Source organism: Myxocyprinus asiaticus, chromosome 20 (assembly GCF_019703515.2).
Source record: "Myxocyprinus asiaticus isolate MX2 ecotype Aquarium Trade chromosome 20, UBuf_Myxa_2, whole genome shotgun sequence".
In the NCBI taxonomy this organism is placed as follows: domain Eukaryota; kingdom Metazoa; phylum Chordata; class Actinopteri; order Cypriniformes; family Catostomidae; genus Myxocyprinus; species Myxocyprinus asiaticus.
The window spans coordinates 31,260,387-31,277,087 of record NC_059363.1 but is presented as its reverse complement, the minus strand read 5'-3'; the positions used below and the strand labels follow the sequence as shown (position 1 = coordinate 31,277,087).

The 16,701-nt window shown below is 36.2% G+C and overlaps 1 protein-coding gene across 2 annotated transcripts in view; it reads right to left on the bottom strand.

Moving 5' to 3' along the window:
- LOC127411293 (protein Daple-like) overlaps window positions 1-16,701 on the bottom strand; it is a 106,129-nt gene that overhangs the window by 28,377 nt on the left and 61,051 nt on the right. The window contains exons 20-27 of one of the 2 annotated variants that reach the window (XM_051646766.1): window positions 13,595-13,872; window positions 10,757-10,900; window positions 9,944-10,130; window positions 8,510-8,655; window positions 8,318-8,407; window positions 7,908-8,194; window positions 7,022-7,168; window positions 1,992-2,198 (exon numbers count right to left, since the gene is read on the bottom strand). In XM_051646766.1, the coding sequence (XP_051502726.1) occupies window positions 1,992-2,198; window positions 7,022-7,168; window positions 7,908-8,194; window positions 8,318-8,407; window positions 8,510-8,655; window positions 9,944-10,130; window positions 10,757-10,900; window positions 13,595-13,872 (1,486 nt within the window). The remainder of the gene's footprint in view (window positions 1-1,991; window positions 2,199-7,021; window positions 7,169-7,907; window positions 8,195-8,317; window positions 8,408-8,509; window positions 8,656-9,943; window positions 10,131-10,756; window positions 10,901-13,594; window positions 13,873-16,701) is intronic. The other variant, XM_051646767.1, reaches the window with a different exon arrangement.

Below are 16,701 nucleotides of genomic sequence, written 5' to 3'. Positions count from 1 at the left end.
AAGGCTCAGGAAACCTTTGCAGGTGTTTTGAGTTGATTAGCTGATTGGCATGTCACCATATTCTAATTTTTTGAGATCAACAAAATCATCACAATTAAAAGAACCAAAGACTTAAACTACTTCAGTCTGTGTGCATTGAATTTATTTAATACACGAGTTTTACAATTTGAGTCGAATTACTGAAATAAATGAACTTTTCCACGACATTCTAATTTATTGAGATGCACCTGTATAAATTAATATACTGTAACAAAAAGTATTGCTACTGTACATTAATCTACTTGTTGCATGTTTTTATATTGTTGAAATATGGTTATGTTTAGAGGTTGGGGTAGGGTTAAGAGATCTAAAATATCTATAAAACAGTAAAAATGTTCAAATATATTTATAATCGATTCATCCATTGAAATATACAGTACTGTGCAAAAGTTTTAGGCAGTTGTGAAAAATGTTGCATAGTGAGGATGTCTTCAAAAATAATGCCATAAATAGTTTTCATTTATCACTTAATGTCATACAAAGTCCAGTAAACATAAAAAAGCTAAATCAATATTCGGTGTGACCAACCTTGCCTTTAAAACAGCACCAATTCTCCTAGGTACACCTAGACACAGTTTTTCTTGGTTGTTGGCAGATAGGATGTTCCAAGCTTCTTGGAGAATTCACCACTGTTCTTCTATCTATTTAGGCTGTCTCAATTGCTTCTGTCTCTATATATAATCTCAGACAGACACGATGTTTGGTGGGGGACTTTGTGGGGGCCATAACATCTGTTGCAGGGCTCCCTGTTCTTCTATTCTAATCTTTTCTATTTGCAAAAGTAATGTTTGGGAGTCTAACATTTATATTTCCTATTGACACACCAAAGTTGAAGATATAAATAACCATCTTAAGACAAATGCTTTTGTGAAACATCATATGTGCCAAAGACTTTTGCACAGTACTGTAGTTGTAATGGATTCGTCAATATTTTACGTTTCTAAAGCTGTAAATACGTAAAAATGTTTACGTTTTAGATGCTTTCAAACGTCCATATTGTACGTTTTAGTGTCTATCCAAACATAAAAACATGTAAGTTTAAATGTTACAAATATTAAGGTACAAATAGCTACGTATATTAATGAGGTCAAGCTGGGCATTCTCAGGCCACATCTGAACTATAAGTTCAATAATATGACCTTTCTATGGGCCACATCTGGTCAAAACCAGTTCCTCCTTCAGTTTACACACTGTGGGCCACATGTAGGCTGAAATCATTAATTTATCAATCTCTGGCCCAAATCTGGTCCACAAAAACATTTCTACTCATAATAGTGCATGGGCCAGATCTGGTCCACACCCATTATTTCTGCTCACTTTACGGTGTGTGGGCCAGATCAGGGCCGAGGACCCAGGCGTATTCTGGGCCAGAACTAAGTCAAGTATGCGGCCCAAATGTGGGCCAGACAAATTTTGCTTACTGTAATTTCAAAATCTTTTAGACAGTAGAAGCTTTCTTCTCCAATCCCAACAGATAAATCACTGATCTACTCAGTTTATTTACATAAAACAAGACTTGTACTACACATGGATAACTAATATTGCCATTATATTCATGCTATTCGTGCTAGCTGAGCCTGGTTTCTCCCAAGGCTATTTTTCTGCATAAATTAACTTAAATTAATATTATCTTATGGAGTTTTGTGTTCTGTCACAGTCACATTTAGCTTGATCATTGGGGGCCTAAAAACAATAATTTTTAAGACATTAATTTTGTTATTCAGTTAAACCACACAATGAGGACTTGACATCACAGCATCATTTTCTGTTACTACTTAATTTTCTATAAAGCTGCTTTGAAAGGATGCGTGTTGTTAAAAGCACTGTACATATAAAACTGACTTGACTCTGAGGAGAAGAAAATGTATTATCATGCAAGACAGAATGAACATGGCTTATGATATGAGGCTCAAGGCCACTGACATGTAATGAACAGCAAAATTTAGCGTTACCCTTTATTCTGTGCCCCAGCCGCAAGCTGGAAGAGGAGAAGCAGCTTGATGCATTGTGAGAGTTGCGGCTCAGTGGAGTTGAACAGGTGGCTCCTGTCTGTCGGCCCCTCCACCGGACCAGCTCCTCATGCCCGTTCATGCTCTCACTACTGCCCGCTACTGAGCGATAAGCCTCTCTGCCTCTGGACCCTCCACTGTCACTGAACACTTAAAAAATAATAAAGAGAAAAGGTTAATGTCTGGGAGTGTATACAGAGGGGTATTTACGTCTGTAGGGCAAGCGCTGCTGCTGCTGGGCTCCAGTGATGCTGTGGGCAGCTGCGTGGGATAATGTGTTAGAGCAAAAGCAAAGGCAGGTGTTAGAAAGAGGTAACGACTGCAAAAAACACTCAAGCAGGAAACTGGTGGGTTTTCCACGCCATTAAGACACTCTTATTGGAATGCTCTGTGTTCAACACAAGTTAGAATTTATAGCCAGTATCCACGGTATATAACCTCAGAAAATAAATGTGAAATTTCCCTTTAAACAGAAAGTCTATGGGGCTTGCAATGGAAGTCTATGTGGCAAGGCATTCTGGAGGGTTCAAAAGCAGAAATGTGAAGTTCATATTTTTGCTAAAGCGCTAATACAAATTCTTTTGAACAAAAATGTGTTATTTGAGCTATTATCCCTAAATGGTCCTTTAAGGAGTGAGACTACTTTTCTAGGATGATTAACTTCTGGCTATGAGTTACCAATGTAATATTTTTGTGGGTGGAGTTAGGTCCAGGTTATGTACAAGTTACGTCATCTCCCTTTCTGGTACTGTAATAATTGAGTTGTAATAATGTGTGAGGATGTGATGTCGTACTAATGTAATGTACTTGTCTGTTTGTTTAGTTACGTATGTTTTTGGATGGTGGTGACTGTGAAATCTGATGGAAAGAAAATTTCAGAGAATTCGAACAATAAAGTATTATTATCCTGTGAAATTTACAGGGTTTAGTGGCTTCACATAGTCATGACAAGAGATGAAAGACTGGCTACACCTCCGCACAGACAAGGTTAGTAAGCGATTCCATTTGTACCATGCTAGTCTCATGATAACATTGTCCTACCCCATAGACTTCCAATATAAGTGCATAACTGTAATCATGATTTTCTTTTTTTTTTTGCCTTTACAAACTGAGGGACACATCAAAATAATTTTCTTTGGTAATCAATAGCATGCTACAGATGCAGTCGATAAACCTTAACTTGTATTGAACCTAGAACATTCCTTTAAGCTTCACTGCTGCGGCAAACTCAAAACACCAGCTGGGATATTGTGATGCTCCATCTGATTCTCTTTATTAGAAATTAAATCTAAATCATATAGGAAGGTGAACGAGTTTCCATAACTGCATAAACTAAAAAAATCATAAAAAAATAATTCTTGATGATTTCTTGGCCTTTTGCCATTTTTAATGATGGGAACAAGACGGTGAAATGTCACACACCAGATTCGAACATCGCCCTGTCTTTATTTTGAGTAAAATGTTCTTGTCCTAATCACTTATTTCAATACAGCAAAATATTAATTTCACATAATTATCTGAAAACTGAAAAGCTTGGAGGTTTCCTGCACCTTTGGCAACCTAGTCTCATAGAATGAACGTTACTCTTTAAGTACATTTTTGCAAACTGACTTTCACGTGCCACGTTCTACATTTTGCCACAGTTTCCTGGTGAAAGTAATGCTAGAGGTGCGATTCAACAACTGTGTGTTTTATTCACTTTCACACATATCATGACTACAATGGCTGATTATGACTTTATAAACATGTATTTTGCACACTTTTACTCACACACTTCTATGTTATGATATGGAAACATGTTTACAATAACGCATCATTTGAAAAACGACACATTTTAACGCTTGTATTACAGACTCACCAAAATGTACACACTTATTCCAACGTGATTAGCTTGTGCGGTAGCTCACCTCATAGAGTGATGGACTTTGAACTCAGAAGACCCAGCCCAACCAAATTTGCAAGCTGACACATGAGACAAAAGTATTATTGAAGCAACAAAAAATTACGTGGATGCTTCAGAAAATATGTTCATTTCTTATTTTGCTTTTGGACACTATCGGTTAGGTTTAGGTGTTGGTTTAGGGTAAGGATGTCTGTTTTGGTTACCTCTCATTTGCTTTTTGAACACTATTGGTTAGGTTTAGGTTAATGGTTAGGGATATATGTTTTACTCATTAAAACCTCCATCTAATATTCACCTTAAAAACCTTGTCCGATTACAAAACCATTTCACTAACTTTTGGCGCCCCCAGCTGGACATTTCACTGGGAAAGTGCAGTGAAACATGTAACAAGGCACGTAATTTCAGAGTAAAGAGCTAAAATTATCACGGGTTTTGCAGATTTTCAGTTTTTCCCTTAATTTGCACAGATATGTATTTGTCACATAGTTTTTACTTTTACTCCACTCTGTTGCGGTTGAGTTCAAAAATAGCATGCTTTTATAGTTTTCTACACTACATAAAGGTAATGCCTTCTCTAACAGCCTCTGGGCTTTTTCATCTTGCTTTTGATACAAATCCTGTGGTATCATCCTAAAAACCAAATCATTTTATTCTCACTGAACAGCTGTTCAATTAAGAAATCTCTTTAAAAGATGCTCTCCTACAAGCTGTCATTATGGGATATACGGTCACATGCTCCCACCCACAAACATGCAATTAATCAGTGATGCACACTGCATGAAAATGCTATGGCATAAATCAATGCATCTCTGGCAGATCTAGTGACTGTGACCTGCATGTACACTGACCAGGGCTGAGCGATATGGCAAATAAAATTTTATCTCAACATTTTGAAGCCATTTCACAATATTTAATACATATCTTGATTTGTATGCAATTTATTTAAGCCAAATGGCTTAAAGGGTTTTTCAATCAGAGAACCATCCTTTCAACCAAACAGTCACTGTTGCTAAGTAAAATGTTTAATGCAAGCCTTAAAACACAGTAAAAATCCAATCAAACATACGTATTCCACAATGTATTCCACTAAATGAACACAGAATAATAATATTTAATAATTTTCATATCTATAAACTAATATATATATATATATATATATATATATATATATATATAGGTAAAAACTTCTGTTTATTATTAAAACATTTTAATAGATGAACAATGCTACGTGGAGTTTGATAAACATTTTTGAAAGATTAATGCAAATTAATTGTTAACTTGAGTTTTTAAAGTTCAACTAATTGAATTTACAAACTCAAACTATTTTTTCTAATGAAGTTTAAATTAGTGATGCCTTTAAACTCTCTCATACTTGTGAAAAGTCAACAAATGATCGATATTCTTGTGCAATGACACAGTCTTTACGAAACAGCAATAAAATGAATTTAACATTTGATATTAACAAAATCCTGATAATAACAATATTGCTAAATTTAATTTTACCAGCTAAATCTTTGCAAATATATTGTGAAAATAGTAAATATTGCCCAGCACCAACACAGATGCACATTCCCACTGGGGTAATTGCATGCACATGAACACGTGTTACATGGTGGACATGAAGTGGTAGATGTTAAAAATGCAAATAATGTTGACAAAGTTGATGGAAGTGTGGTGTGTCATAACTAGAACATATTTGAGCAAACTTTACAATGAAGTAACTTCACAAGCCACACATCACAAAGCACAAAGCATAAATTCTCCATCTTTTATCTGACTATCTGAATAACTTGTCTCTTCTGTCTTCCTCCTTCAATCGCTCTCTGTATGCATGCACTTAATTTGATTACTATTGACTAGCTGTGTTCTGTCACCTCCTGCCTTATTCAGTGCTTACAACATCAAACAAACTGCAAAGAAGCATTTTCTTAATTACTATTTCTGTCAAGTGTTCCAGTAAAAAATTCTAAACATCCTAAAACCAAGAAAAAATTATTTGAAAAGCAAAATTCTATAAGATAATGAGACTAGTTTTTAGAGAATCCTGAATTAAGTTTTTTTCTTACCTCACTGAAAATTTTGCTGTGATTTAAGAAAAAGTCTAACAAAATTTAGTAAAAAAAATAAAATTAAAAAAAACCCCAATTTAATTTACTATTATTAAGCATAACATTAAGCATAGCATTTTTAATTATTTCTATTTCCATGTTTTTTTTATTTACGTGAATCTATGCATAAATCAAAACCTAAAATAAAAACATCTTACCCCAATGGTATAGTATTTTTTTTTTTTTTTTTTTACATAAATCGAACAAAATTTTGTGAGGTTTAAACAGTTTCAAAACAAGAACAATTCCAGAAATAAAAATACACTTTTATTACCTTTTCAATATTTCAGAAAACAAGGCAAAAAATGCTGATTAAGGATGTCTAGAGAGAGTATTTTACTGTTAAACTAAAAAGAATACTGATTATGGATTTTTTGATATATTTACTGTAAAAAGTCAAGACTGAATAAAATTCAAGTTAATTTATGTTATTTTAAGGATGTTTATTTTATTTTTTTTTACTGTAAAACCCGACAAAATTAATAATTAAGAAAATATTTTTTTTTGCAGTGCACACATAGTGAGCCACACATTTCTCATGGCAAGAGCAAAGCTGGCTGCATTCCAGCCTCATTAATACACAGTTACTTACTGCAGGGTTGCATTCAGAGTCCCGCAGCCTGGTCCCAGAGCCCCCCCCAACCCCAGACCATTTATTAGAGTTGGACAGTGTCTGATGTGTGTGGCTTCACATCTAGATTGAGTACTGTGAGCCTGGGGTATTAATTTCTTAAGCATTCAGTTCTGAGTGTTCATTTGTTGCTTTGTTGGTGCCTAATATGAGAAATTTCAAGGTCACCTTATATATAAAAAAAAAAAAAGAATTTAAAAGTGAAAGCAATGTAATGAGTACTTGTATATGGGAATTAAGGTAATGATGGGGAAAGGCATTGTTATGGGCACTGTGATGATTATGAAAATAGTGAGGTGTCAGAAATGGCCAATGTGCGAAAAGGGCTCACAGGGAGGGCAGGGGACAAGGTTGTCAGAGGAGGACCAGAAGCGTAGGTGTCTGGTAATGGATCGTCGAGAAGGTGGCGTCCCCTGTACGCGTATTTTCTCCTGACTTTTGCTCCGGAAAAAGCGAAACCGCTTCGCTGCTGGAGGGGCTGGAGTGTGTAAGGGTTAATGTACAGACAGATACACAGACAGGGAGAGAGAGAAGGATCAGTGGAAGAGAAGAAATGATGATTCAGAGATGTATGAGAAATGGTTACATTTATGATTCATGAAGAATGAAGGCCCCAAGCTTCCTTTGAAGATTTGATAGGAAATGAAGGACTTAATTAAAGTAACCCTGAAAAAAAGAGTCACAGGGTGCCCCCCTAGTGGACTGGATAGACAGCTGACACAACACTAAATCTAGTTATCAAAATAAAACATGTCTGTGTGACAGTGGCCTTTCTTTTCTGTGACAATCATAGAAACTCAAAAACTCAAACTATCTAAGGATTTGTTCACACTAGAGCTTTTGGCACAAACCGGACTTCAAGAGTTTGATTCGTTCGGTTAGTGCGAACAGTCTTCCGAACTCGAATGCACAACAAGGAACCGCGCCTTAGTTCACTTGAAAACGGGGGGTCTGGACTATGGTTAATGTGGACTTGAATACGGATTGCAATTGGAAGTATGGAAGTAATACAGCCTAATTTGTGGAATTGAACTACTATTCATGATACATTGTTGGGGAGTAGTTAACTAAACGTAAATGAACCAGTTAAACGAGTCACTTATATTAAGCATTGGGAACTCCAATTCATTTTAGTGAGTCAGTTTGTTCGGATAGTTCATGTAAAAGAACTAGTTCACATAAATGAAGTGAACTAGCCCTGTGTCAGCAGAACTCACCTCGGCTGTTGAGGGCAGGTGAGAGTGTGGGAGACAGTATGTGGTTCTCCTCTGTGGAGTGATTGTCCATGGAGTCCAGACTGAGGCGTGTCTGTCTGGGGGGAAGTGGTGGAGGAGGGGTGGGTGGGGCACTCTCAGGACAGTCAATGGCTGTAGGGATTTCTGGAAGGGGGATGTCAGGAGCATTCCGGATCCTCTCACGTGGACCGTCCACCCGCTCCCGAGAATTTTCTTTCTTGGGCTTGATCAGTTTTGCTATTGTTTTAGCTCCTACCCACTGCCGGCTCCTGTATGATAAACGAAAATGGAAACAAATGTCAACACATCCTCACAGCCCATAGAAAGAGTGAAAAACTCTGATTTTCAGTGTCTTAAATAAAATAATTGGCCTATGTTGCAGATGAGCTCACTTTTTAGGAGTCGGGTCATAAAACTTGTACTGGTCCATGATCTTCTCCTCCAATTTCTCCTTTTGTCGTCTTAATGAATTCAGCTTATCACTGCAAGAGGAATCAGTAGCAATGAGGTGGTGGAATCAAGGAATTTGGACCACTAGTATCATGCTTAAAATATGTTCTTTTTCTCTCTTGCACGCTGCTCACATGTACTGTTTCTGTTCTTCATGATAGAGTTCTTTGCTCTCCATGGTTCTCTCCAGCAGGGTCTGGTTTTGCTGGCTGAGCATCTGGATCTGACTGAGAAGATGATGGTTTTCCTCCTCCAAGTTACCTTTCAGACGAGTCAGCAGCTAAATTGAGAGAGAGAGAGACCTCTTACAGTGGGTAACTACAATCTATTAAGGCCCCTGCATACGAAATCGAACAATGAACAGGTGTAACCTCATTCAGAACAAAATCTGGCCAAAACTAAGGTGTTTTTGAGTTTGTTTTGGTGGTTCATAACAGCTCGCCAGCATGAACTTTCAGGAAAAACTACTTACCGGCTGCTAAACACCTTACTGCCACTGGCCCACGTCGTTGGTTAGTGTAACCCACTTTGAGGTCGACAGCTATTTCCGGTTCAGTCAGTTAAGATCAGTCATCATGAACACATCGGTGTGCAGTTATTAGTGAGCCTGCGAAACTTACCTACAACTGCTTGATCGTTCAAGTATATACATTTTCCAAGAATATGTCATGTGATTTTTTTGTTTAAGAAGTCTACAAATGCAATCAACTCAAATACTCCTAAGTGCCCATTCAGTCTGTTGTTTGATATGCTGCTTCACTCATGTGCCTTCTGCAGCCGAAAAGCCATTCACACATCTACCCAAAGTGAGATATGACTCTCTTATCATCATTCTTTTGTCTGTATTCTGACCATAAACACTGCTTTATACACCCATCTTTGCAGTAGTATCAGTGTCATCATAAAATACAATAACAGAGTTTAATCTGCACATATTATAGCCGCATATAGAGTGTTAGTGCACTAGCGCCATGAATTAAAAATGTAAACATGACAAGTTACGCATTATCTACTGCATATATATTACTTTAAATCATCATCTAGTGATTAAAACAAGTTGTGTGAATTCTACTCATAAAATGAGGCATGAAGTCTTTGATAACACATATTAATATCACATTAGTTAAGGTTTTACATATAGTCTTGCACATCCTAATATTTAAATGCCTCCACCAGCGGCGTAGATGGTGTCTGAATGTTCGCAAACAGTTTAACCTTGCTCAGCTGTTTCGAACTTCTTTTTGGCTCAGAGCGAAGAACGAAGTAGAACTTTTCCATGAGAATGCCGGGGCCTTACTACAACATCGATAAAGTCTTGGATTAATACAATTACAAAAACACACACAAAAAAAAATGAATGTTCAGCACTCTGATTTAATACAATTATCTTTTCGCTCCAGAGCTGAGGGTTGTTTATATGTTAAATGGAGAAAACATGGTGATGGAATAATTAAGCTAATTACAATGCAGACAATATTCTAGTTGAAGACAGCATAGCCTTGGGCTCTCTCTGCAGAGGCTGCTTGCTTAAAATCCTTTTACCAGCTGTTATTTCCATTCTCTCTCACCTCACAGTGGTTGTCTAGTTTGGTCATAGAGATGTCCAGGCCCTGATGCTTCTCTTTCAGCTGGTCATATCGCGCCTGCCAGCGGTTCAGTTCCAGTTGAGATTCGTTCAGGGATGTCTTCAGTTCTTTTGTCTGCAACTGAAGGCTGTCATACTCCTGCCTCAAATGTGTGTGCGTCTGCGACAGTCTACAGGTATAGAAACAGAGTCACAGTTACAGTAAAATTCAGTCTTTAAGCTAGTTTACTTATGTAATTATTTTCTCTATATTGAACCCGAGTGCTATTTAAATTATATTTTAGGAGTATAAATGTATTCTGTCAATCCAATTCTTATAAAAACCAGCAGAGATGCGCACCATCATTGTAATTTTGCCTGATTCGTAGAGCTGATAGTTATATTAATTTGTTTTATTGTAAAATAATTATTGTAGTTAGTTGCCAATAACTAAAATGATGGCTAACAAAATAAATCTATAAGGTTTTGCCTGCATATTTCAGGCCCAAAACATTATGACACAGCAGAAAAGATACTTTTACCAGAGAATAAAGTGTATGCCCTACATTATCTGCTTCCAAAATTGGACACATCAGATCAATGATTTAAAAAAGCTGCTATTAAACTGTAAATACTAATATGGTCACAGATATACAGTACTGAGCATCCATGAAAGCCAGAGCTCTGTATCGCTGTTTCTATTTCCTACTACAGTCAGCAGAGGGCAGTACATATTCACCATGAATACTTCTCAGCCTGGTGCATGGGTTTAACTGACAACTTATTAGTAAGGGTGCTTTGTTAAAAAGTCTCTTACCTGTCTATCTCTTCCCTCAAACTGTGGTTCTCCCCCAGGATAAGAGTGTTTTTGTGAATTTCTTCTCTCAGACTCTCCCTCTCTCTGTGAAGAGATTCCTCCAGTGCCTCCATAGCCTCTTTCTGCTTCAGGAGAACCGTATACCTGCACACACACACACGCGCACACACATACACGCGCGCACACACACACACACACAGAGAGAGAGAGAGAGAGATAGAACCTTTACTTTAACACACATTCACACAAGTCATACAATCCATAAGTACAAACAAACAAGCAATTAATGATAACACTAATGTAGAGCAGGGTTTCTCAAAGTGGGCACCAAGGGGGCTTGTGATGGAACTGCAAGAGGTTTGTGATAGGTGTGATTCGTTTTTAAATAATAATAAAATATATTTTTAAATAATGTAACACAATACAGTGAATATAACATCATTAAATAAATTATACGTTTTAATTGTTAATTTATAAACAAATTAACTTTATTAATTAAATTATTATAACTATTAATTATTATATATACTAATAATTAATTTTTAAATAATAAATTAATGAGACAGGTGTGACAGGAATGCCAATGCCACATTAAATGATGAATCTTTAAATGTTACAATTTAATGAATAAAATAACTAATTTATTTTAAATAATACAATACAATTAATGAAAGTAACATAATTAATTAATTTATACATTTTTATTATAAATGTGAATTTATAAAAAAAATATTTTAAATAATAAACTAAGTGTGTGCCAAAGCAAAATTAAAACAATACAATTTTACAAAATACATAAATATTATATTTTTAAGAAAAAAAAGATAAAAACTACTAAGTAATATAATGGTAGCACTTTATTTTACAGTACTGTTCTACATTTACGTATAATATAATTACAACAACTATAGTAATTACTAGGTACTAATATACCTATACCTAACACCAACCCTAACCTTAACCCATATTAAGTACATGCATATTACTCAGTACTTTCTTGGATAAGTACACTGTAAGTATACTGAAAGAACACAAACTGTAAAATAAAGTGCAACCAATGTAATTTATTAAATAATAAATTCTAATTATAAACATTAATGGTAACACTTTACAATAAGGTTCCATTTGTTAACATTAGTTAACTACATTAGTTATCATGTACAAACAATTAACAAAAATGTATAAACAAAAGTATTGTTCATGTTATATTTTACATTCACTAATACATTTTTAAAATCAAAAGTTGTATATGTTAACATTAGTTAATGCACTATGAACAAACATGAACTAACAATGAATAATTGTATTTTTGTGAACTAATATGAATAAAGATTAATAAATGCTTTAAAAAATGTATTATTCATTGTTAGTTCATACTACCTAATGCATTAACTAATGCTAACGAATGGTAACTTTTTGTAAAGTGCTACCACAATAATTTATAACAAATTTAATAAATGAATCATATAAAAATGACAATGAAAACGTTTTCCTTATATTTATTGGCAAGTCAGCATTGCTTAAAATTCAGGGGGTACTTCAAGTAAATTATTTAGGTCATACAGGGTTCAGCACATGAAAAAAAAAAAAAGGTTTGACACGCCTTTCTTACACCAACACTACTTATAATATATATATATATATATATATATATATATATATATATATATATATATATATATATATATATATATATTGCTCAGTGTTTTAGAAGGACGGTGGTCATTTAAATAAATAAAGTAATTAGGAAATTCAATATGTGTGACATGTGGAGTGTTGGACATGAATGCTGAAGCCAGTTGACATTACAGCTGATTGGGCCCCTGACAACCATCTGGTGACCCCCTATGCTGAGGCCCTGAGAGAGACACTACTGCATTATTCATGAGAGAGAGATAAAAGAGGGACACAAGAAGACTATAATTACAGCTAAACTAAATTACAGTGTGCAGAATCGTGTTTTTCCTATACCTAACAAAAGAGACAACGTTGCACATAGCACCATGGAAAAATGTGTGACAGGTTCGCATGAGGGGATAAGTGTGTTTTAAAGTAGGTTTGTGTGTGTGTGTGTGTGTGTATGTGCACTCATGTGTGGGGATAAAAATAAGGGCAGTCATTTTCCACTGTGACCAACCTTACCCAGTGGTGCCATTTCATTAGCATCACTGAAACTCCAACACTCAAACAATTTATACAGTAGCCTACCACAGGACACAGGATCTGGACTTAATACCTACAAAATGTTATTAATTACTAAACATTTGGGTATGATCATGATAAATCGGTACCATAAATGATCTCAACTAATACAGAATCATCTTTTTATAGAGAAACGTTTTTACTAGCCCTAAACCCCAAATGCTACTTGCTATTAAGGGTTATCCTTGTGTCTCTGTCACTGTCATCAGGCATAATGGCATGGGTCATTGTGGCGTCTCCGCACAGACCAGACACAGCTCATTACTCTATTGTTATACATACTCCACAGGCACACAAAGAGAAGACAGAAAGATGCATAGGCTGCCACCTATAGTAGATGTCAATAAGCCAACAAATGTCACCTACTCTGTTCTTGCATTTACTGAAGTAAACGGCTGATTGTGAGTTGTGTTCATCAACAATATAGCATAAAAACATTTCTTGCTATATACTGCACATACTATTATTTTAATAGGCAGTACACAGTATATACCACAATATGTAATACACAATATGCTTGTATTCCATTTTGCACATAGCCATAGTGTTATGTAGTACAGTTGGAAAGTGGATGAATGCATGAGGTATGGATTTCACAGGAGTGGTCAAAAGAGGGAGGATTGTAAAAAGACTGACTTGCTCTCCAGTGCATGGTGCTCCTGCTCCAGAGCTCTCTGGCTGCCCTTCAGTGACTTGTGCTGGGCAATAAGCCGCTCGTACTCGGATGCCTGTCTTTCGTGCACGCTGAGCAGGCGCTCGTGGTCCTGTGTGACGCGGTCACGGGCCGCACACGCCTCCTCGCACTGTTTCTGGAGAGACTCGGCCTCTGATTCCAGTGTTTGCAGCTGGGCCTGTAAAGCTCCATACTGAGCCGTGAGAGATGAACTATGGGAGCTTAGTGTAGAATTTTCCACCTGAACACATGCAGAAAAAGGCAAAAAGCAACAGTGAAAACTGTACTTTTTTCAAAGTAAAGCTGTTTTGCTGACTCAAAAAAAAACAAAAAGAAAACTTTATTTACAATAATATATTCCAACTGATTTTTGTATTGCTGTGCAGCTGCTAAGGTGTTCTGAGTGGTTGGTTGCTAGGGCATTTCTAGCAGAGGTAGACCGATATATCGGTTTTATTGATTAATTGGTGCCGATAGTTGGTTTTTGGAACTGACAGTTTTTTCTTTGATTCCTTTGTGTTCCTCCTCCAGAGAACGCTACAGTTAGAACGACTTGGTTCTACAGTACAACAGCGGCTTCTAGAGGTGAAAAAAACCCCAAAACAATCAATGACACTTCATGGGGATTTGCTGTATCTAAATCTTTCATCATTAAAAATATTCATCTATATTTTTATCCTCACTTCAATTCATATTTTGTTACAGTATATTGATTAGATAAATCAAGTGTTCTAAATAGAAGGGAGGAAATGCAAAGAAAAATGTGACTATATGGCAACGTGCCCCATCAGCACATACATCGTGTTTCCAACGATATATCTTGTGAATAATCATACAAACCCTCACTTCGTCATTTCAATATAACAGTCCCGAAATAAGCAAGTATATTCCGGGCTTGTTTATAGTTAAAAATCCTGTTTTATTCACCAAATCTTAATTTCTTTGGTTACACAATAAACTGTTTCTGGGATTTTATTAACTGTGGACTCTTGTAGCCTCTATATCTGCGCCCTTCATAGTAAGAAAAGACCAGTAGCGGTTTTAACCACCACGCAAACCACGCAACTGCGTAGGGCCCCAGATGTCGGGGGAGCCCCACCCAGGTAGGAAAGCCCTGCAAAAACTGCTTGAGGGGTGACATAATGTTCTGGGTACACGTGTGAATACGCTGTTGTCAGCGCACTTAGAGCGGATCACGTTAGATGTCTGCCGGGTTCAGGTCAGTTTTTCAAGTTGGACTTTGGGTTCGGGTTTGTAATTTATGAAAAAATATACAGGACTTCTGAACTTGTTTCGCCCATGAGTTAGGGGCTGTTCACACTGAACGCGTTTTTGGGCGTTTTTCCATTGTTTTCCTATGTAAACACGCGCTGGACGAATGTCCTTGACTGCTGCACCGCATCTCACTGTTTCTTCAGTGTCTCACGTGGGACCGGCACATTTTTAGACACTGTGTCAAGTTAAAAATAACTTCAGATCTCAAAAACACATGTCGACACCTGCATTCTGTTTCATTTGTTGCGCTGTGCCTACAATGTTTTTAGCGCAGGTGTCACATATTTAACGTTCTGAACAAGTTCAGGTTGCAAAGAGGTGACTGTTACGATGTTCAACATTATTCCAGATTATTCTGCACCAAGCAAAGTTTCAGCGTTTGATAAACAGCACTGTTTTTTTTTCCCTTCTGCTCTAGTGTGCTGGCCACCATGCCTTGTATGTTTTTACTGTTACAAATGTTGCCTACGATGCTTACATAAAATACTGCCTTTTGCAACATGATGAACAATACACTGCAGCATTAAAATAAGCTCTATGTGAAAGTAAATAAGACAGAAATATATTACTATTGTATACAACAAATCCTAAAAGTAATAATAATAATACTGTATCATACTGTATTATAATGAAAAACTGGACAACAATGAATAATTGTTTGGTTATAATAATAATAAATAACAACTGAATTCCAATATGTTAGTGAGTGAAGTTGCAGGTTTTGCACACCCTGTTCATTAAAAAGTGTTTTGTAAAAATACATCTAGGTAAATATTGCTTTTTTTTTTCATCACTGTATTGTCATTTTTTAAATAAAGGAAAACATGCATTAATTATATTGAACTAGAATTTTATTTCTTTAAATATTTTGAATGTACTTGGCTACAACGGCTGTTAGGATGAATTTAAAATTATGATTTAAAATCAATTTTATGTAACTTTTTTAAAGCAACATTTTCTAAATGGGGCCCCGGGTTGGTCGGTTGCTTTGGGCCTCAGAAATCGTAAACCCACCCCTGGGAAAGACTAAGAACATTTTCTAAGCCACGTAAACCATTTCTGTGAATATGACAAGATATATTTGGAGATAAACAGAGTTCTTGATTAGGTACCTACATTAAGGATCTTGGCATCCCAAATGGCTCCATGGACAATATGTGTCACATTTTCCAACGAACACAAATTCCAATTTACTTAGCATAGCAAACAAATCAATGGATGTTATGGGTTTAACTAACAGATTTCCCACAACTCTTTCCTTTCTCATTTGTGCTCTAAATAACAAGGCTTCAATTGAGTAGTTGTTTCAGGTAAACAATGTTGGGACTGATTCAATCATGTTTCCAGACTTGTTGTGACACTTCAAACTCTTGAGTGATTTGTACCGTTTTTTTCTACATTATCAATCCACGTTCCCCTTATATTATACTGTATGTACAGTGGTGTGAAAAAGTGTTTGCCCCCTTCCTGATTTCTTATTTTTTTGCATGTTTGTCACACTTAAATGTTTCAGATCATCAAACAAGTTTAAGTATTAGTCAAAGATAACACAAGTAAACACAAAATGCAGTTTTTAAATGAAGGTTGTTATTATTAAGGGAAAACAAAATCCAAACCTACATGGCCCTGTGTGAAAAAGTGTTTGCTCCACCTGTTAAAACATACTTAACTGTGGTTTATCACACCTGAGTTCAATTTCTCTAGCCACACCCAGGCCTGATTACTGCCACACCTGTTCTCAATCAAAAAATCACTTAAATAGGACCTGCCTGACAAAGTGAAGTAGACCAAAAGA